General features: G+C 34.2%; 2 protein-coding genes across 2 annotated transcripts; one reads left to right on the top strand and one right to left on the bottom strand.

Annotated features, from left to right (window-relative positions):
* Window positions 1–11,373: 11,373 nt before the first annotated feature.
* Window positions 11,374–13,011, bottom strand: LOC142166036 (uncharacterized). The gene is made up of 3 exons (XM_075224443.1): window positions 12,846–13,011; window positions 12,161–12,330; window positions 11,374–11,817 (listed from the first exon to the last, which is right to left on the bottom strand). Exons 1-3 carry the CDS (start codon window positions 13,009–13,011, stop codon window positions 11,374–11,376), a joined length of 780 nt encoding a protein of 259 aa, XP_075080544.1.
* Window positions 13,012–16,982: 3,971 nt separating this feature from the next.
* Window positions 16,983–22,435, top strand: LOC107802591 (double-stranded RNA-binding protein 2-like). The gene is made up of 3 exons (XM_075225520.1): window positions 16,983–17,489; window positions 18,516–18,735; window positions 21,303–22,435. Exons 1-3 carry the CDS (start codon window positions 17,244–17,246, stop codon window positions 22,256–22,258), a joined length of 1,422 nt encoding a protein of 473 aa, XP_075081621.1. The 5' UTR covers window positions 16,983–17,243; the 3' UTR covers window positions 22,259–22,435.
* Window positions 22,436–22,744: the final 309 nt, after the last annotated feature.

The raw sequence follows: 22,744 nt of genomic DNA, 5'->3' as shown, positions 1-22,744 counted from the left end.
AAAACCAAAATCAACGATTTACATCAGCCTTAATACATCATACGGGGCAAGTCATGCCCGAGAACTGGCGATCAAAGTGCAAAAGCTCAAAACGATCGGTCGGGTCGTTACACATCCCTTCTGACACGTTCGGTACGCTCATCCTTACCCTATTGAATCGGGCTAGGAAATCCTGAAGTCCCTCGCCTGTCGTTTGCCAGACAGCGAAAATATCATTGACCCTAGCCTCGACCTTTTTCTCTCCCGCGTGAGCGGTGACGAACTTATCTGCCATCTCTTCGAATGTTGATATCGATCGTGCTGGTAGTTGGGAATACCATGTCAACGCTCCCCCTGTTAGAGTTTTGCAGAACTTTTTCAGCAGCACGGACGGTACCTGTTCTTTTGATAGATCGTTACCTTTTACTGCGGTAACGTAATGGATTAAGTGATCCTCTGGGTCCGTGGTGCCATCATATATTTTCAAATATGGCGGCATTTTAAAGGTCTTTGGAATAGAATGGGGATTTGCCCCTTCGTTATATGGTTGTTCGACGAATCGGCCCACATCACGTTTTGGTAACAACTTCGGAGCACCTGGTATTTTATCAACCCTCTCATGATGTTCCTTCATCTGGTCGCAGAGTGTTTTGTTCTCATTTTCCATCTCTTCCATTTTCTTTAAGATGGCCGTAAGTGCATCGTTGTCTGTATTAGCAACAGTACGAGTGTTACCCGTTCGCATAGTGCCTAGCTCATCGGCGACAGCTACGGTTTCTGCGGGTAATGTGTCTTCGATATCTCCCTGAACAGGTTTCTCGAGCATGCTTCTCAAGGTGTTTGTTAGCCATTTTTCTAATAGCTTTTTCACGGTCGGTGGTGCTTCTCCTGCTGCGGATGTTGAGGTTTCCCTCTCGCGCGAGACCATTAGACCTTCGTGCGGAGGAGGTGAGATTTCTCCTTCAGATGTAGCACTTGGTGTTGCGTTTTCGTTGTCTTCCCCACTGGCATCATTGAGGGAATTCAGGAGGTTGTTCGTGACACCTTCTATTGCCTTTAGCCTTGCTTCTCCCTTTCCTGCCATTGTTGGCCTTTGTGGAGATAAAGAGATGTGGTTATTTATTTCAAGAATCTATATGAAAACTACGATTTCAGCTATAGAAATCCTCACAAACGGCGCCAAATTGTTTGACTCAAAAGATATTGAAACATTTTTGAACAAATCAATCAACGATGAAGGGGTAAATCTTAGCTGAAAATAATAATCTCTAGAAAGAATGATAGATAAAGAGAAGACGGATCACAAGACTTCTTTTACGATCTACTTTTCTCCAAACCTTTTAGAAATCTTTTCATTCACAAATAGTAATGTAGCCAACATTCGGAATCCCCCCTACAAGGTTATTGTCCTCTATATATATAAAGAACGAGACTCTTCTAAGCAGTAAAAGACAAATTATAAGGAATATTCCTAATGTCCCCTAATAAGCCTACATTATTACAAGGGTCGTCCAGTTTCTTGTTTGTCTTAAGGTCGTCTCCCTCAGGACATCGATTCAAGGAACCCCGTCAATCGTCATGCTTGGTCAAATTTGGACTCATACATTGCTTAAATTGGAAAGTGAAAAAAATCTTGAGAATCTTGTTGGGTCATCGATAAGTTTTATTGTGATAATATTAGGTACTTATAGAAAACCAAATCGTAAATATTTGAACAATTGAAAAACAATCCAGGAGTCTATGTATTCAAAAGTAAGCAAATCTGCTGCCGTCATGTAGGATTGACCATTAAACTAGCTACATTTTTAACTGAAAGTCAACTTAGACCATTTGATTTCTTAAGACATGTGTTTGTTTTTATATTGTGGAGCATATGGTCAAATTTTGGCTCCTCAACACCCACCCACTCACCCAAATAAAGAAGAAACGTAGAACCTAATTTTTTAAATGATAATATAAGAAAATGTCACACTATTAAGTTCATTAAATTTAACTATATATAACTGCCCATAATAAGCATAAATTGGTAAAACAAAAAGCTAGCTTATGAACATATTAAAGATGTACATAAAAACTCTTCCTCTTAGCTTTAATTGTGTATTGGTAAAAATTGGCTTTGACACGCGAATAGTTTATATAGCGAGATGATTGAACAGCAGAAGTTTGCCCCCACAAGAAATATCTTCGACCAATAGCTTCTTTTCGGGGAGACGGAAGCAGTGCTTCGGTAAAGCACTACGAGAACAACCCCAGGGATCCAGTAATGCAGTTGTAATCCGGATTCTTGCTTGATTTTTAATCGTCTCCAAAATATTTGGGATCTACTCATATCCACTACGCATGACGCTTATCCCACAACTGACGAGTAACTCGGTAACTAATAACCACCCAGAGCAACATATGGGAGTTGAAATAAGGATTGAATGTTGGGCTTAGGCTATAAATACCTCCAACCCTCACTTGTAATTCATTTAGATTTTGCTCTACTTCTCCATTATCATAAGCTACTGTATTTTGCTCTTGTCAAACTGGGCAATCAATCATTACTTTGTTGTACTATGACTCATAAACAATCTCAATAAGATTGTTCTTTCTTTTGCTTATTTACTTTGAGATTGTATTATCATTATCGTTTATTACTTATTTAGCATAGTCAAGTGATTTATTCAATTAAGCTCTGATTTGACCCGATTATTAGTGACCTCATCAAATATAAATTCAACTATTTTATCATGAAATTATTTTTGGATTAAGTAGATTGAAATTGATAGTTGTTGTAACCTTATAATCTGTAAAATTATTCTGATATATTTGTTAGTAGGGGTGTACAAACCGAATCGGAAAATCGCACCAAACCGAAAAGTCAAACCAAATCGATTAAAAAACTCGACTAGGTTTGGTTTGATTTGGTTTGGTATTGAGTAAAAAACTCGAACCAAACCGATATATAAATATATAATTTTTATATATACTTTTAAGACCTTATAAAAATTCTAGAAATATTTGGCATTCTCTTCTGGAATGTAATATTTAATTGAATATGAAGTACTCCATTTTTATTAACCTTAAGTAATGGATTATATGATCACTTTCTTAAGTATTACTGAAATGCGTTAATCTCTTTGTTCTTCCATGTTTATATGTCAAGATTTATTAAATTCTTATATTTTTTTCGAATTTGAAGTGGAATTTCGACAATCTAAAATTAAATAGAACATATCTTTAATTATGTATCATATTGATTTTTATGTTTGATTTGTAAATTCGTTTAACCTTGAAAGTATTGTCAGGTGACTGAAAAAATAACTATCATATGTTATTAACAAAATTCTCCCATAAAATTATTTTAATAGATCATATGTTTATCAATTTTTTAAATTTTTACTAAACATATATTTACTTATGAAAAATTTAACAAAGTAAGATTAGACTAATATTCATGTAACAAAAAATCCGAAAAACCCGACAAAACCGAACCAATCCAAACCGATATAGTTGGTTTGGTTTGTTTTAATAAAAATCGAACCAACCCGGTCCATGTATACCCCTATTTGTTAGCATTATAACTCTTAAATCCGTTAAGGAAAAAAAGTTTAAAAAGTTGTCATAGACCGACCCCCCCCCCCCATTTTAACCTCTCTTTGACGAAACTCTCCCCTGTTCATTCAAGAATTTTGATGATCGGAGAAGGTGAAAAGAATCTGAAAAGTGAGGGGAACATATGTAAGGCCCATAGGCCGTCATATGTAAGGCCCTTCTCGCCATCGATGAACTCTCCATAAGTTCGGAAAATCTCGTCACGAATTGCACTGATCTGCTCATCGCTGAGTATGACCCTATGGTTTACAACAACTACCAAAGCTGCCATTTCCTCGCGGTTAAGACCCTCATCGCCATTTGCATCAAAATTCTAGAAGATTCTTTTCACCTTCTCCGATCGCTAAATTCCAGAATCTTCCACATTCTTTTCACCTTCTCCAACATTCAAAAATGACTTGTTTATGGTGATGGATATGGCGTGAGGTCAGTCGTGCTGGATGAACTTCCAAAATCGATCATAATCACTCACCCCCTTCCAAAATCGATCATAATAACTCACCCATTTTTTTGTTTTCGTTTATTATCTGTTAATCTTTTTCTGATCGAGCTTCGTTTGGTCCAAGTGATACAAAACTTAGCTTCAACTCTATAATGACAAAATATACAACTTTCCACCATTTTCGCGGTTTGAAAAAATGAAATATAAAATAAAAGTGGAGCTTCAAATTTTACAGGAAGGAGGAATGGAGCTTCAAATTTTTAAAAATAAAGGAAGGGTGTATTTTAGAAGGAATGAATAAGAAGACAATTAAATACAACCCATTTTGTACTGTTGGGTGTTGGGTAGGGGGCTTTCACGCTCCTGTGCGTCGTGTTTCTCACGCGGCCTGCTGATTAGGACCAACTGACGTCACATGGGCATGGTCAATAGTCAAATGTGTTTATTAGTTAAGGAAAAAATGAGTTTGAGTGTTCAAATGGGAAAGTTAAAAGTTTATGTATCGGTTTTTAAAACCCCGTCAAATTTAAGTGGTCAGGAAGTCATTCCGCCTATATAGTACAAATTCTTAGACCACTATTCCTTGAAAGTTGCATCAGTTTATAAGCACATAATACAAACACTTCAACCAAATCTAAAATTTTCTAAATCAAGTATATTTGGCAGCTCATTTATTTCAAGCATAGAAATTAAAAAGGAAGTTATATTTGAATTCAATTAAATAAATAAGTTTTATGCAATTCTAATTGCTGAGTTTGAATAGCAAATATGTTAAATCAACAGTTAAACTTGAATATATAAAATTGACAAGTTAGATCGTAGCAGAATAAATCCACTAAATATATAAAAAATGTAATAGAATAAGTTCACTAAATAAAAAATACAGCAGAACAGATTCACTAAATAAAGAATAATTTTTATATATAAATATATGCTAAGTTTAAGTTCAACCTATATCATTAAGTTAATAATTAATATTAAATTCATAAAAGTAAATACAATACTACAACATTTTGCATTTAAGTAGTTTGTAATGCTTCCAAATAGTAGAACAATTATTATTTGGGCGCCAACTCATTCAATATGAAGGAAGGTGAATACCTTTATTTTTTCTAATAAAAGTAATATTATGTAAATAAAAGTTATTGTAAAATTTTACATTAATTTTACAACTTTAAAATTAGTTTCTAATTTAACTTTTACTATATTATTTCTAAACTGTTAACCCTTATATTGTCATGAGTTTATTTATTTTTAAATACTAACATTTAAGCTAATTACTAATTTAGTTATTAATTTAATTTATATTTGTTATAGTAGAATATATACTATGTAAAAAACCGACAATTTACAATATTTTAATTTAGTTACTTCTTGAGTTGTAAGTGATATGTCTATTTGCATTACTACCGTTTGAAACTGATTTGACTATCCTGCAAAAATAAGAAATGATGGAAACTTGTGTTAATATTCCGTCCAAAAATATTTCTTACACTCACTTATTATATATAGTTATTTTTAATATCATATGCGAAATTTAAATATAATAACTATATCTAAAAATTTAGTTAAAATTATTGAATTGCCGATTGGTATTTAATGTTCAATCTCGAGAAAGTTGACTCATTAAGGATATTCAAGTAGTAGATATTTAATAGCTAAGCAGTTAAATATTTTAAAATTTTTCCATTAGTACTTGAGAATATTGATTAAAAATTAAAATTATTTACAAGATATATTCTGGGAAAATACCAATTAAAATAGTACTAGGAATTTTTACATTCCTATGCCACATAGGAAACCTTATTACCCTCAATGTTTAAGGTTTGACTTAATTACACTTAGTATACCAAATTACCAATTCTATACCATAATTAATTAAGGGCATAATTAATTGTACGTTTTTTACTCCTTAATTAAAGGAATCTGTATATCCCAGTATCCCCACTCATCCCACGTTTCTCTCTCCTAACCCCTCAGCCCCACCTACGTTTTACTCATACCCACGTTCTTTTTTCCATTTTCCATCTACTGTAACCAAATTCTTCCTCTAAATTCACAGAAAATTGAAGAAACCCTTCAACAAAGTTGGGTCCCCATTTTACTTCAGTTGAAGTTCATCAATGAAGAACAACAAAGCTTCAAAATAAAGTCCTAAAAAATCAGCAGTAGCTAATATACCCTCATTTGATTTGGGTGTGTTATCCCCAAAATCACCCAAAAAGCAAGGCAAATCTCCACATGCAATTGTAGAGACTACTCATAGTTCCTCTCCCCGACAAATCAGAGCCGAGATGAGAACCAAAAAAAACATGATGTAGATACTGGAGAAACTTCTACACCAGGCAAACAAGTCAAACGAAAAGGAAAAGTGATTTCGGTAACGACTTTGTAGAAGAGGTCCCTAATCTTCGAACAGGAAAGAAAGCAAAGGTGTCTCCTGTTTCGAAAAATCCAAAAATGAAGAAACATTCAAAAAAACATCCTAAAATTGTTCGGAACCAATCATTGGCGAAGGTAAACATTTATTAGTTTCGTTTCTAATTTTTTAGTTTGGTTTAGGATGGTAAAATCTGTGTTATACGTGTGTTAGACAAGTGTAGAGTAATTGTCTTAATTTTGAAGATTATTTGTAGTTGTGATGTTCTGCCTTTATAGTTTTAGATATTTTGTAGTTTTTTTGTAGTTATACTGTTAGGTAACTTGTACTATTTGAAGCAGAATTATATTTATCTTTTGTTGTTGCCTTTTAGTAGAAAATGCTTTAAATTGTATATATTATGTAATCATTTGTAGTTATATTGTGATAAAATGTACATGAATTTATCCTTTTTATGCATTTTATTAATGTGAATTAATTTATTATTTGTGCAGAATGGACAGTTTTTTGCCCCACATAATGTTGATTATGGGGTGCTTAGATTCCACACTTTATGTGATCCTAGCATTTCTAGCCAGATTAAAAAGCTTCTATCCTTAAATGGGTTGAATCTTTTCAAAAAGACGTGTTTTGGATACTTACTGTCTCTTCCCACCATATGCATGCAAAATCAAACCATTCTTCTTCTGATGAAGTGAATTAACCAAATCCAATGCATCATATTTTTCTGTACAGTTAAAGGGTGAAACATTAAATTTTGGATTGAGTGAGTTTGCATTAATTACTGGTCTAAGATGTGTTACCCAAATTACTGATTTTGGTTATACTCCCACTTATGTTAGCAAAATAATGAGCAGTTATTTTCCTAACAAATTAAGAGTGGAGAAGTCTTATTTGAAACAGATAGTAACCACTAGATCCTGGGTAAACGATGAGGATGCAGTGAAGTTGTACATCCTTTATCTTTTAGAATTTTTCATTTGTCCTTCGGACAAAGATCATGTTTCTTTTGTAGATCACTTTAGGTTCTATTTGGTAGAATATGGGCAGTATGAGTCATACCCATGGGGTATTAAATCTTTCACCCAGATGATGGAATCTGTTAGGCACAGACTAAATCCGTATGTACATTCTTATAGGGGATGCTCACTAGAATTGCAAGTATGGCTTTATAAGTGTTGCTCTACTGTCAGCACTGATCTAGCTACGAGGTGTTCTAACTCAATACCTCGCATACTAAGATGGTCAGCTAGTAAGGGGCAGATTTGGATAGCTGCCTTTGAAGAGAAGATGATAAAGCCTGAGTGGATAAAGGTAAAGTTTCTTTTTTTATGATTATACATTTACCTTCAAAATATCTACAATTATTCTACATTTTCTACCTTGGTCAAACTAATTTATTTTTCCTCATTCAGTTTACCAACATAGTTGAATCTGGAGAAGAGATTGCAGTGCTGACTTTGCCCGACAAAATTGAGTACAAAGTTTAAGAAGGTGAACAAACATCTGAGGTTCCCAATGTTGATCCTCTTACATTGGAACCCAAACAAACAGATGGAGAAGAGGACAAGGAGTCTATTGCTAAGAAGATTAGAAAATTAGAAAAAGGAATTGAGCAGGTAATACATATAAACTACAATATATCTACAATATATCTACATTTCATAAATTGTCTACAAAATATCTACAAATTTGTAAGTTCTGATATATATCTATATATAATTGTATATGTTTTTGAACGTATGTTAGGACATATTATGAAGTTAACAACTTACTATATTGTAACTTGTAGGTTGATGGAAAGCTTGAAGATTTTAGGAAAGCTGTCTTTGTAGAACTCGATAGCCTTCGAGGGTTTATAAATAAGTCTGTGCAGACTGCTTTGCAAATGATAAACAATAGAAATGTGCAAGATGATGCAAAGGTAAGATCTGACTTTCATTTTTATAGCAAAAGAATTTAGACATATGAAAAAATATATACAAACTAACATAAAACATTCAGTTTGCAGGCAGTTCAATCAAAAACAATGACCAACAAAAAGACTTGAACAATTAGCATTTTCAGTTCAATATTGGGGAACAAGTGCAGGCCAGCACCAGCAGAACATGTATCTACAAAATACCTACAAAGTATCTACAATTTGTGTCAGTGTATATACAACATATCTACACTTATCCACAAATTATTTATAATTTTTATACACATATGCTACAACTTTCGAGCCACCATTATCCAGTATTATTTACCATTTTTAATTATAAAACAGAACATGTTGAAGGTGTAGTTGGTCAAGAAATAATTCCAGCATATGGTGATTTATATACACATTTTTAAGTTGCAGCTGGTGAAGACAAAGCAGGTATCATACTGTCGTTCAGAGATATTTTCTTGTTGTTTATAAATTTTAACATTCTTGTTAAGTAAGATATGAATTGTGTTACAGTGATGGAAGATATCAATGCACAGTCCCCAATTCACGGAGTGACAGTAGTAGCTCAGACAGAACAGGTCATTGAGGAACATGACAATGAAGGTGCAGATGCACAATATGTGGATCTAGGTGATTCAGAAGGATCAGGAGTTGAAAAGAATGGGGTCACACTAGATGATTTTGAGTTGCCTGACAACTTATCCCAGATGGTTAAATTTAGCGAGCCCATACAATATGATTCAACACCTATGCATCCGGGGAGAACAAGGCATCCGGAAAAGCATGCCCGATCACCATTTATCTCTCCATACAGTTTTGGGGGGCAGCAGCTCGGTTGGACCTAAAATTTTCTACCTCAAGCACCCTTTTACTATTGTTATTAGTGAAGAAGTAGATCTAGAGGTTTTAGATAACTTCAACAAGTGATTATACCACTGTAGCGACAAACGTTCAAAGAGGTATGAATGCATAATGACACTTGCATTTCAGCATTTATCTTTTACATATCCAATTCAATCTACAATTTTTTTTTGACATTTATTTGTTGTTACAGGAGGAAGACTCCGTTTTCTATAAAGAATAACCAAATTAAGCCTTGGTTAGACCTTGGAGTGGAAAAGGTTGATAAGAAGGAATGGTTCTTTTCCCTGGCTCACCCCGGACAAGTCCTCAATGACTCGGTAAGTATCAAGGAGTCTATTCCCAAGATATGATTTGTAGATATTTTGTCTTCTGTTTTGTAGTTTAATTCTATTTATGTTATAGATATCTATAATATATGAAGATGACTTGTAGTATAAATTGTAGATATAATGTAGACATGATTGTAGATGTTGTGTTACATGTTTGCCCAGTAACTGTAGATAAATTGTAGTTATTTTTAGATTATTTGAAGTTGGCTTTGTAGTTTAAATTGTAAAGCTATTTTTAGACATCATTGTAGATTTTTTCTTTCTGTTTTGTAGTAAATTATAGTTATAATGTAGTTTTATGTAGATTATTTGAAGTTGACTTGTTGTTTATATGCCAACTATTTTTGGTTGCAGGACATTGATGTTTTAATGTATTACTTGAGGAAAAGAGGCAAGTATGGCCCTTATAACAAGACTAGATTTACCACAACGAATTGTTTGTTCAAGACCAGGATAGAACAAATTTATGAAAAGTTCATAAATTCACCTCCACAAAAGAAGTATTTGGTTGTTAAACCCCAAGATGTTGTTGCAGAATATATTTTGGGGTATAGACTACTTGTCAATGTTGCATGGGATGATGTTGACTATGTCATCATGCCCGTCAATATTGTAAAAAAATTCCATTGGGTGTTGGTCGTTTTCGACATTGCAGACATGCAACTTTATGCGTATGATTCCATGGTCTCTTCATGCAACAATCAAGTTGTTGAATCCTGTGTCGAAAAGTTTTCTGTTATTATCCCTTTGTATTTGTCATGCAGTGGTTTCTATGGGAAGCGTAAAGACATTAACTTCAAGAATACAAAGGCATACATCGAGAAACCTGTTACCGACCCTATTAACATTCAGTGGAGCTTCGGAGAGATTCCACAGCAAAAAGAAGGGTCACTGTAAAAAATCTATTCTCTCTTTCTATGCATTTAATTCTTTTTTTATTTCAAATCATTTGGTAAATATTTAAAAAAAATCATATTCTGCAGCGATTGTGGTGTATTTGTTGCTGCCTTTGCGGAGTATGTTAGCCTTGGAGATTTATCAATTCCCGCAGAAGACCTATCTGATATTGACCAACACCGTAGACGCTATGGAGCGCTCCTACGGGACTATGCTACAAAGAAGCAGGAAGATGGGTCAATCAGTGAAAGTGAGGTTACAGGCATACTAGCAAGGAGGAAGGGTGCACCTGCATTGAATGAGAAAACAAGAGTCCAGAGAAAGAAGAAGTAGTGTCATGTATATGTAATTTAGTTGATGCTAGTTTGTAGGAGAAGTATAGTACACAACTTTCTGAACAATTCATTTGTATTTTTATTGTAGCAGACCTTTTGTTTTGTTAATTTCTATCCAGTTTAGTAGTTCACTTGAAAATAACTTGGTGGTTTTATCTCCAGTTGTTTAACATTTACAACACTTGTTCTTCATTATCTTAAACGTAGTTATTATGTTGTTAGAATACAAAATATCTACAAAAAAACTTCAAATTATCTACAATATGGAAACACTGAATGTTGAGATTGTATATAATTTTATAGTTGAATAAGTATATAATTTGTAGGGAATACCTCCAGTTGTATTTAATTTATGTATATAACTGTCAGTTCAAGTTAAATTAATTTTTTTAAACTTGTAGTTATATTGTAGATAATAAATATTAATTGATATGTATAGAATGTCAAAAATGGAGGTAGATGCTTGACACAATACAGAAAAATATGTTAACAAACACATAAACAAATTGAAATTAACTACATTATGATCTTTAAAAACTTAAACGATTAGACACAAAATTCTGTTAACTTGAACAAACTAACAATTATTTTGAAATACTATTCTAACTACATGATATTTATTTCTTTTTGGGTGCATTCTTGCAAGATCTTTTGCTATGCCTTTCACCTCCACAGTTGCCACATGACACCTTGTACTTCTTTGACTTTAGTTCATCATATGTTTTGTATCTTTCCTTTTGAGATCTTCCTGGCTGTCTTTTCTCTCCCGTAGGTGGATTTACTACTTCATCAGATATATGTTGTGGCACATTCCATTTGCTTTCATCAGGAAGGGGATTTACTGGTATTTCATATGTATGAAGTAGGCTCTCCTTTGTGTAATACAGAGAGAAATAGTTTTCATAAGTTCCATTCATGTGCCTTAAAGCTGCCAAAGCATGCGCACATGGAAGTTCATCAAGTTGGAACTGGCCACAACTACATTTCTTACTTTCAAGACACACAATGTACCGCTTCACACCATCTATCACAGTATGGATATGATCTGTTGAAGCCCTCACCTACAATTACATAACAAACAGAAAGAAAAATATTTACAATCATAAAAATAGATCATCTACAATTTATCTACAACTTATCTACAATTTATCTACAAATTATCTACAATCTACAAATTAACTATAATTTATCTACAATCTGGAAACATTGTATATTAAAATATTATTTTTCTGTACCAAATAAACAGATCTTACCCTAAGTTTCTGAGATAATATATTGTTTTTAAGGAATGTGAAAGTACCCTTTGCCTTCAATAACTTCTCTTTCGTCCAACGTTCAAGAAGTGTCCTCATATATATACTCTAATAAGTCAAATATTGACAGCTCTCTTGCATCTTTTGTTACAGCATTCAACGACTCTGCAATGTTTGATGTCATAGTCCAAGTTCTATTCACCATTGCATGTACTCTTGACCATCTATGATAGCCAATATCATAGAGGTATGATTTAACACGCGGGTCTATCTCTTCAATCTTCGACATCCTTTCATTAAATTCATCCAGAGTGTATGACCCTGCTGTAGCAAAGTACAATTCATTTAATTGTAGATGACCCTTCTTGAACTTTGCCCTTATATTTGTCCAAATATGCCAAATGCAAGAGTAGTGTGGCACGCCCGGATAGACAATTGATGTTGCCTTCAGGATACTCTCATTCCTATCTGAAACAACACACATTGAAGTTCTTTCACCATATGCTTGCTTGCATTGCTCAAAAAACCACTTCTACGATGCGTCGTTTTCCGAATCAACCACAGCATATGCCAAAAGCAATATTGTACCTACATTATTAGTAAAAAAATAATTAACTGGCAGCTTTGAAAATGCATATAAAAACACAAATACATATAAACTACAATATATCTACAATGTATCTACAATTTATAAATTGTCTACAAAATAACTACAATTTTTTCTGCTGCATCCATTGTGCTTGTTGTCAGCATAATCCCCCTGTAGGTTGTCTTTAAGAATGTCCCATCAACCATTACTATTGGTCTACAATATTCTCAATCACTTATTGATGTACAAAGAGCAACAAATGCATATAAGAAGCATTCATCTGTTGTCTTCTTCAATTTAACAACTGAACCAGGATACGTTTTCTCAAGAATATAAAAATATTTTGGTAATTTGTTGTAGAATAAGCCGGATGACCTCTCAAAAACTGTAAAGCCTTTTCCTTTGCTCTCCATGCTTGCATGTAGCTTAGGTTCACTCCGTGTTGGGACAACATGTCAGTTTGTATGTCCTTTGGTGTGTAAACTGTCTTAGGATCACAATACTTTGGCATGACTATGCTACCAACTACAACTGCAGTACGTTTGTGATGTATGAATGTATCGTCCATTAAGGTGCATGTGTGTTGTCAGTTGAAATTCCTGATCTTGAACATTGCAGAATCATTAATTGATATTGCCTTGAAGTGCCAATTACAGGTTTCTCCAACGCATATAAGCCAGTAGCTACAAAAAAATACATTTATAATACATGTTATCAATATAGATGTAACAAAAGGACTGTTTTAGCATAAAGTAACACACTATACAATATAACCACTTTTCATCTAAATATCACAAGGAAAATACTGTTTATAATGATCTTTTCACCATTAATATCTTCATACCTTCTGTGGATAGATCTTTTAACCCTGAATTGGAACTTGTGCATGGAAAAACAGTGCTTCATTGCAGTTGCAATTGTTTGCTTGTCTTCATACATTTGTCCTTCTTCGATGACACTTTGTGTACCTTCAGTTATTATTTCACTTTGATATTCCTCTATGACGGGAGATGCTGGCATATCAAGTAACTGTATTGTCCCAGACGAACCTTCATGAAAATAAAGATAAACAGTGTCATTACAATTTTGTAGAATCTTTGTAGATAAATTGTCGATGAAAAGAAAATTTTGTAGTCAACATTTTTTCAACATATATTGTAGTTTAGTAGTAGTATAAATGTAGTAATTTTGTAGATAATCATGGAAACAATATTACTTTATACATCTTAAAACTGATGTGTAGTTTATTTCTAGATAAATGTAGGAATTTTATAGATATTACCGTAAAATCAGACTTCCATAGAATTTGAAACATAACAAACCTGCACTTGTGTTCTCATTTGTAATAGTCAATTCCATATTGAAATCTCGTACACTTATAAGTAACGGATACGATCCTAAGTTTTTATTCTCCTTTTTTGTCTCCATATACACACGAACCCCCATATTGTTCCTAATCTCCATTGGAGGACAGTTCTCATTCACAATGTATTTGATTTCTACAATTTTTTCGAAGTATCAATCATTAATTGCTCTGCAATTGTAGAAATCAACATACGGTAACTTGCATCCTCATCGAGCACAATGCCATCAACTTGAAAATCTCTAAATATGTCATAGTTATCCCAATTCCCATTTAATTGTAGCATGAGTGGGATTTTGGACATGATTGCGTGTCGTTGCTGAGGTATTGTTCAATATTTTGTCGCTTTTTTGATTTTTTGGATTAATAAAAAAAGACAAAACAGAGAATCGCTAGAATTGATTTCTACAATTTGACTTGAATTTGTTGAATATTTTGTCGCTTCTTTGATCAGTGGATTGAGGAAAAAAGTCGACGATCTGAGCTTTTGCAGAACTGATTTCTACAATTTGATTCGAATTTGTTGACGATTTTGTCTTTTGGATTTGTGGCTTAAGGGAAAATATCGAAGAACAGAGTTTTTGCAGAAAAGAGTCTATGTAATTTGATTTTAAATTGAAAATAAAGGATTTCCGTTTCAAATTTGATCTGAAGGTCGCTAAATCAATTAGAATATTTTGTTCCTGATTTGTAGCGCGCCTAATTAGTAAGATTCAGTTACTAATAATTAGTATTTAATGAATGATATAATAATTGTAGAAAGGTGTGAACATGACGGGTAAATTAGAAACTATACAAATATTTGATAATAAAGTTTCACACATGGTATAGAAAAGAAAAAATCTCGTAGTACTATGTTGGACCCGTGCTTTACTTCCGCTAGTATATATATACACGAGGAAAAGCTTGAAGTTGGCTGCATTCAGAATTCAGATTAGGAGGAACCCATTTCAACTTTTTCCTCTGTTCATTTATTAAGGTGTTGTTATATCAGTAATAATCTAACAAAATAAAAGGAGGGCAGGTGAGTTATTTAATAAGTATCTCTTTCCCTTGTTTATCCACCCCTAGCCTCTCATTAATAACCAACGAATTTACTTTTTATACGCAAAACAGGAAAGAACATGATATCTTTTTACCCTATTAAATTTATTTAAAACCAACTACACATCATTTATTAATGGCAAGTGCAAGTTGACAATTCAAAAAAAGAAAGTAACTTCCAATATTTAATTAAACTAAGACAAACCCTTTTTCCTAGCAAAGTATTCACCGATTCTTCAAAAAATTATATTATATAAAAATTATTTATACTATTAATAGAGATCCACATTTTCTTACCATCATCTCCATTGAAAAAAGTAAATTTTAATTATGCACTTTTGACATATAACTTTAAGAGCCTGTTTGAATTGACTTGTTGTAAGTGATTTTTAAGTCAAAAGCAATAAATTAGAAATTCTAGCTTTTGGCTTATTTTTGTTATTTTAGCTTAAAAACGAGTGCTTAAAAATAGGGGTGTCAATGGTTCGGTTCAGCCGGTTATTTTATAAAATTTATACCATACCCATTTTTCAGTTATTCTATTATGTATAACCAAACAAGAGGGGTTGCTCGTCGTCTATTATGTATAACCAAAATTAGACTTTTCGAAACCGTCTCAATCATGTCGGTTTCACTTCGGTATCGGTACGGTTCGGTTAATTTTCGGTATTTTTTTAAATGTCATGTAAAATTTACCAGTAGAAGTAGAATACAATAACATACGTTCTTTTATATGACTTAGCAAAACTCTATAGATATTTTTACTGTTTAAAAGTGATGAATTAATAAAAAAACATGAAAGATGACTAGAGTATCCATCAACTATTTTACAGCAACGTAAAAGAAACCAAGTAAAAACAAAGAAAATATAAATCACACGAGTGGAAAGATATTAATCAAGCTGGGACTCAAGAATAAATTCTATATTAAATATTCAAAAAGATAAATCTAAATTATATGAAAGGAAACATATTCAATACATTGCAGTTTACTACTCATAATCGCTAGAATACTTTGTGTCTTGCTAACAAAGATACTCGGAATAACTTAGTTTAAGTATAAGTGGCATAATAAGTTTTAGGAATTAGTATTTTGAGTTCAATTACTTGTTGGCTTGTAACAATTTTCATAATTTCAAGGCCCAATAAAAAATTTAATGCTTTATTAGTTTTAAACTTACTCTTTAAATATATTTTTCACATATAAAATTTAATCGGTACGGTTTGGTATTTTTCGGTTTATTTTTATAAAATAAAAAACCTACCCTAATTATCGGTACGGTTATAGATTTATATAAAAAACTACGGTTTCATTAAAAGAAACCTAAAAATCAGTTTGGTACGGTACGGTTCGATCGTTTTCAAATATCCATTGACACCCCTACTTAAAAGTATTTTTTTATTTTATCCAAATATTACAAAACTGCTTAAAAATCATTTTGGTTTAAAAATAATTAAAATAAACCAATCGAAACGGACTCTAAGTCTTTAACAACGCAATTCATTTTGTTCTTATGAATAATTATTGTCACTTCTAGTAAGATCGAAATTATTATTCATGCCGATAAAACTACATTCATCTCGTGGAATAAAATTTTCAACACATATTGCCTTCAATTATTCAACGAATATTTTTTCAATATTATATTATGTTGTCCTCTATTTTAATCTGTTTAAAAGAAACACCATTTGATATATGAAAACTGTTTAGTCTTACATTTTTTTCAATTATCCTCAATATTATCTTCTTATAATTATAAAAATATCATTTCATGCTTAAATCACACATTATAATGGTGCTTTTAACATGTATTTTTTTAACGGATATTTTTTTTGAATTTTATATCTAGTCAACAAACCATATAAAATTAAACTGATCCAAATTTATCCTTCTGTAACTTGTCATGTGGACGCGTGCAGAGAATTAATGCACAATCTAATGAATGCGAACAAAAAGCAAAGGCTACATTTTTATTCTAGCTTACGAAGAAAAAGCTCAACATCTCTCTCTCAGTAAAACCTCTGATATTTAGCCTTCTCTCTCTAGAAAATCATTACATACAACACTCACATTTTATACATTCAAAACCCTAACAACTTTCCGATCCTCCTCCGACGATCGTTCTCCATGTCGCCGGCGAGAGGAAACGGAGCTCCGATTCACTTCATTGATCTCAGCTGATTTCATTTTGATCCTTGCTCCTGAGTATTTTTGTGCTTTGGGAAGGTTCTAGAAGAAATGTACAAAAACCAGCTGCAGGAGCTGGCACAAAGGAGCTGCTTCAACTTGCCGTCTTACACTTGTATTAGAGAAGGTCCGGATCACGCGCCGCGGTTCAAGGCTACTGTTAACTTCAATGGCGAAATATTTGAGAGCCCGAATTACTGCTCTACACTTCGCCAGGCTGAGCACTCTGCTGCTGAGGTGGCATTAAATGCACTCGCTAATCGCGGTCCTTCCTACTCGCTTGCTGCTAGAATTCTGGTATTTTCTTTTTCTGATTTCTGTGGCAAAATGTTAGGGGGTTTTCCCCCATCATTTGTTTGAGATGGACTTTTTACACTTTGCCTTTTGCGATTGATTTTGCTTAAATGAATGTCTTTTTTATGTTCTATTTAGGAGGTTTTGCTTGCGAGTATTTTTTTTTTTACACAATCATGTCATTTATTAGTTAATTAAAGGTAAATCTATTGATAAGCACTATTCGGTAATTTGGTGAAAATGATAATTAACCTGCTATCAAAGGTGAAGATAGTTTTTACGCAGTCAGTGTATTTAACTGAAATCCTTTGCCTTAATATATATGCATTAGTGACTTTTCGATTAGAGTTCCAGCAAATATTGGTCTTCTAGACTAAGATGGTGGAATAAGTGTAGTCGTGTGAGCCGTGAGGTAGGGCTATTTTTGAGGGGAAAAAAAGTGAGGTAGCGATTGTTTATATACTTTTAGTTTTTTCTTTCTGGTTTATATAATTGTAGTGGCTAGGATATCTTGCATGGGATACCTGCTACCTTCCAACAATATCGGTACCAGTAACTCTGCCAACCAAGGTTATGGGAGAATTCACCTAATGTTACTTCTGACAGGATTCAAACCATTAATGTACTTTTGTTTATTGATCACTACCTACAGTTTTTCTTTATAAAAACTTTTTTGCTAGATTTTTTGAGTCCAGAACTTTTGGAGGATAGTGCCAATGTCTGTAGGTAATTGGTCTCATCGTGTATTGCTGCATCATTTCTGTATCGTGCTCAATTTTGTAGTTAGGTGAACTTAATCCCAAAACTAATCTGAATTTCCCTGACAATTATCACAAATATGCAGTAAAAATGACTGTGCAGGTGCAAGTAAGTCCAACATTTGTAATCACAAATTATAGCCTCCATGGATTTCATGCAATGACTAATTATTTTAAATTAATATATGGTTCTTACACTTAGTTGTGACAGTAGAAGGCTCATGATTATTTTGGCATTTTGGTTTCTGATTCTTTGAACACTGATATGCAGGATGAGACAGGGGTGTATAAGAATCTGTTACAGGAAGTTTCACAAAGAGTAGGAGCATCATTGCCAGCATATACGACTTTTAGATCTGGTCTAGGACATCTTCCTGTCTTTACCTGCACGGTAGAGTTGGCAGGCGTCACATTTACTGGCGAGCCAGCAAAGAATAAGAAGCAAGCTGAAAAGAATGCAGCCATGGCAGCTTGGTCGTCTCTGAAATTATGTAAGTGATTCCAATGTCTAAAAACCAACTCATATAGTCATATTTGCTGCATGGATTAATTGGGAACCTTATTTCTTTACGAAGAAGTTATCGCAAAAAGTTGCATTGCATGTATGTTTGTGTGTGGTGGAAGGGCTTATTGAGTTGTTATAAATGCCAAGTCATGAATTGTGTGGATTTAGGGTTGGTTTTTAGGGTTCTCAATGGGGGGGGGGGGGGGTTACATTCTTCCAAACTTATTTTGCATCTGGTGTGAGACTCTGCATGGAAGATGAAAGAATATAGATATGTTTAGTTGGTTTAAAGAAAAAGCCTGGATCATCTGGACAGAAATTATGCAGTGCCAAATTTCAGGGTAAAGGCTGTACTAGTGAATTGTTTTGGTTGACGGAACTGCAAAGGTATGCAGAAGAGTAGCTGAGGTGAAAACTACCGCAGAAGCAGAAGAGGGAGGAGCAAGAACGAATAGACAATTGGAAGAGTGAATTCAGAATCTAGGGCTGGCAAATGGATGTATCTGTTTGGATTGTAATGGAAGCACAGATAGATGGATGATGATTGCCACTGATATTATCAGCTATTTAGAAAATAATAAATATATACATACTTATATATAAAAAAGCTCGTTGAGAAATCAGGATGGCTTCAATGCAGACTAGCATATAGATGGCTAGATAGATAAAAGGATACGGTTAGCTAAGAGCTTAAGATATGACCTGGAGAATGAGGTTTCTTGGGTATCAGGCAAAAAAATAATATGAGAAAACCACTCTTATCCTAATTTTTTTTTTTAAAAAAAATAGAAGACTATGAAGTAAAAACCAATGAACCTAGTGAACTTGGACATTTTATGTGATGTATTTAGCTAGGCACTTATTAATTCCAAATGTACCTCTCCCAACCGCCACCATCCCAACCCAAAAAGAGGGTATAAATTACATTGACCCAACCCACCACCTACCTGTTTGCCCTTTGTATATAGTTGCATACATCACAATTACCAGCTAGGCTCTTATTAATTCCAAATGTACCCTCCCAACCGCCGCCACCCCAACCTAAAAAGGGGACCGAGTTACATTAACCCAACCCACCACCTGCCTGTTTCCCTTTATATATGGTTGCATACATCACAATTACCCAGGCACATTCTTCTGGTCTTCCTGGCATTGCTAACATTTAATGTCCTATTGGATGAAAGTATCTGTGGTTCCTAATGCTGCATTATCTGTTGAAGATTGCTATTGATTTGAAATTGGAACAACAGCTCCAAAGAGGGCAAATGACTAATGACTGTTAGAACTATAGATCAAGTCCTGCTTGGACATTTCTGCTCAAAATTGTCACAGAGTGTATGTTCCCTCTGCCTTGCCGCCCTTTTTTTCTTCCTCTCCCCTGCTCTATCTTTTTCCTTTGTAGGGCAGGCCGATATTTGGTGCACCAGTTCCTTTTTTTTGTGGGCTTTGGGGGGGGGGGGGGGGTTTCGCGGACATGGTAGGGTGTACAGACCTACACATGTCTGGCTCTTGGTTTGGTCAGGTGACACATGCTTTTTGGTTTTTGTCAGATAATTAACTTAAATGGTGAACGAGCTTCAATATTTTATAATTACAAGCAAATAAATCAGCTCAAGTTTGAACTCGATTTAAGCTCAATTATATTATTTTATTTGAAAAACTAGTACTCCCTCTGTTTCAATTTATGTGAACTATTTCCTTTTTAGTCCGTACCAAAAAGAATGATCCATTTCCATATTTGGAAACAATTTACCTTTATGCAACAATTTATAGCCACACAAAATATATGTTTCTTCATTTTACATCACAAGTTCAAAAGTCTTCTCTTTTTTCTTAAACTCCGTGCCCAATCAAATTGGTTCACATAAATTGAAACGGAGGGAGTATAAAAAAACTAAATTGTGGCTTAGAGTCTTTTTGCACTAGTTCTTACAAAGATCATTATTGATTATCAAAGATACACAAAGATCATATACTTAGATACTTTCATATTTGTGTGTTTGAGGATAAATGTTTATAAGTAGTTTACTATACAGCTGGAAACTCGGCTCTACTATCCAAAATTGAGCTGAGCTAGAGCTTACTCAACGACAGAGTCAATTACAACATCAAATTTGAACGATTAAAAATATTAAACCAGATTGGCTATTTCTCTTCTTTCTGAGCTTCGTGACTTTCTTGTCCGGCCAATTAATTAAAAAATGATAAGCTTAGGAGGTCCAGGGATTTCCAACCTTCTAGTAAAGGCCTTGATTGAGAAGGACTAGAATGTAATGTTTGCCTGAATGCTTACAGATGTTTATATCATCAGTGGTGGCATGGTGTATCAAATTTTGGAAGTTCTGTGGTACGAGAACTTTCAGTGCTACAATCTAATGGTTGCGTGAATGCTTGTGCTTGCAGATCATTAAACATTTTTAGTTTCTAATTTTTGTATTAATTGGATAGATATTCACTTAGTATACTGATGATAAGCTTTAATTTGTATTTTACTTTCATGAATTATAAGTTGCACTATTCTGCATGACATTCTTCTATTATTTGTCTTATCAGTAGCGCAGCAGTCTGAAAGTTCTAAACCAGACCGAGGAAGAAATGATGAGCAAGAGCATGTAACTGTTGCACGTGCACTACAAAGGTATATTTTGAAGGCAAGGCTGGCTAGAATACCATTCCCAATTAAATTTCCAACACCTAATCCAAGATCAAGTATACAACAGGCTCCATCTACAACGTCAAAACTCCTTCCCCTAATATGTCCAAGAACTGCTCTTCGCAGTAGGCCAGTCAGTCCATTATGTCTAAAACCTGCTACTCCAAGTAGACCCTTTGATACTACAGAAAGCGACACATCATTGAGCCCAAGGACTGCTCAAGCCATAAGTGCCATTTTAAGTGACAGCTTTTCGGTAGATAGTAGCCACAAGGTTCGAGCGGAGAAGTTCCCTGCTGCTAGTGCAGCCCCATATATTCCTGTCAGGCATTTTGGCCCACACCATCGAATGGCTCCTCCAGTGACCATACGGAATGCAATTCCTGTTTACTCTGCACCACCGCTTCCTCCACCATCTAGGTCTCCAAGTGTTACAAGGACTCCGGGTCTGGGAGTTGCACCACCTGTCTGTGTAAGACAGGCAATGCCGGTTTATGCTGCACCCCCTGTTCGGGCAGAAAAGCTCCTCACATTAGATACAGCACTTCAAGTAGTGGAGCCCACCTTTTCTAAAGCTCCACCTGTTCAGGTTGAAGAACCAGTAGCTTCAGAGGGACCTGAAATTCAGGTACATGAATTACCAACTTGTAAAGCCGTGCCAGGCAAGCCAGAATTGGCACATGAACATTCTGAAGAGCAACCATGTTCTCAACTCCAACCGACTAAGAGAGAGGAGCCAGCTGACTTAGAAATTTCAAGGAGCGTGACAATACCTGTGGAAGGAACAAAGACTGCAGCTGAGGAGAAGCCACAGGAGTCTCTAGAAATTGAGAATTTGAAACAACTAAAGATATGATGTATTGTCAGGCATGGGATGGTTCGGACTGCAGAACCTTCAATAGGCTTTCGTACTAGGATTTAGTTTGTATGTTCTTATTTAGTCTTTAAAAAAAAGTCTAAATCTGTCAGTGGCTTTCACAATTTTCATTTGGAATAGTTTTATTGAGATAGCTGTAGTTGCCTTTTTACCGCAGTTCCTTTCCAGTTCAATACCAGCAATTCTTTGAATTTACTTGCAGCTAGTTGGATATATAGTTATATTACCAGTCAAAGGGCTTTATCGAATAACAGTTAGTAGCAAAAATGCCAAAAAAGAGACCTCTGTATCGCCTCGTGTATATGCTTGTAGATTCGGTAATCCGTTAAAAATGCAGTATCGTTTCACTTTATTAAAAAGTAAGATGTCGAGTTCTCTTACTATTCCTTTAATAAATCCCTCTTTGCTGGCGATTGTAGAACTGTAACTTATGCAAACACTTTATGACTAAGCGGATCGTTGCTT

Source organism: Nicotiana tabacum, chromosome 11 (genome assembly GCF_000715075.1).
Source record: "Nicotiana tabacum cultivar K326 chromosome 11, ASM71507v2, whole genome shotgun sequence".
Taxonomy (NCBI): domain Eukaryota; kingdom Viridiplantae; phylum Streptophyta; class Magnoliopsida; order Solanales; family Solanaceae; genus Nicotiana; species Nicotiana tabacum.
The sequence above is the reverse complement of the archived record's forward strand: the minus strand, read 5'-3'. Positions and strand labels throughout refer to the sequence as shown.

What these genes read in the sequence shown, in the direction of transcription:
- LOC142166036 (XM_075224443.1), bottom strand. Translation starts at nt 13,011, where the DNA reads ATGGAGAGCAAAGGAAAAGGCTTTACAGTTTTTGAGAGGTCATCCGGC. An exon ending in ATATGCATTTGTTGCTCTTT is followed by an intron (nt 12,331 to 12,845) that starts GTACATCAATAA and finishes TTGCTACAGCAG; the next exon opens with GGTCATACACTCTGGATGAA. An exon ending in TTGCAGAGTCGTTGAATGCT is followed by an intron (nt 11,818 to 12,160) that starts GTAACAAAAGAT and finishes ATGTAATTGTAG; the next exon opens with GTGAGGGCTTCAACAGATCA.
- LOC107802591 (XM_075225520.1), top strand. Translation starts at nt 17,244, where the DNA reads ATGTACAAAAACCAGCTGCAGGAGCTGGCACAAAGGAGCTGCTTCAAC. An exon ending in CGCTTGCTGCTAGAATTCTG is followed by an intron (nt 17,490 to 18,515) that starts GTATTTTCTTTT and finishes ACTGATATGCAG; the next exon opens with GATGAGACAGGGGTGTATAA. An exon ending in TTGGTCGTCTCTGAAATTAT is followed by an intron (nt 18,736 to 21,302) that starts GTAAGTGATTCC and finishes TTGTCTTATCAG; the next exon opens with TAGCGCAGCAGTCTGAAAGT.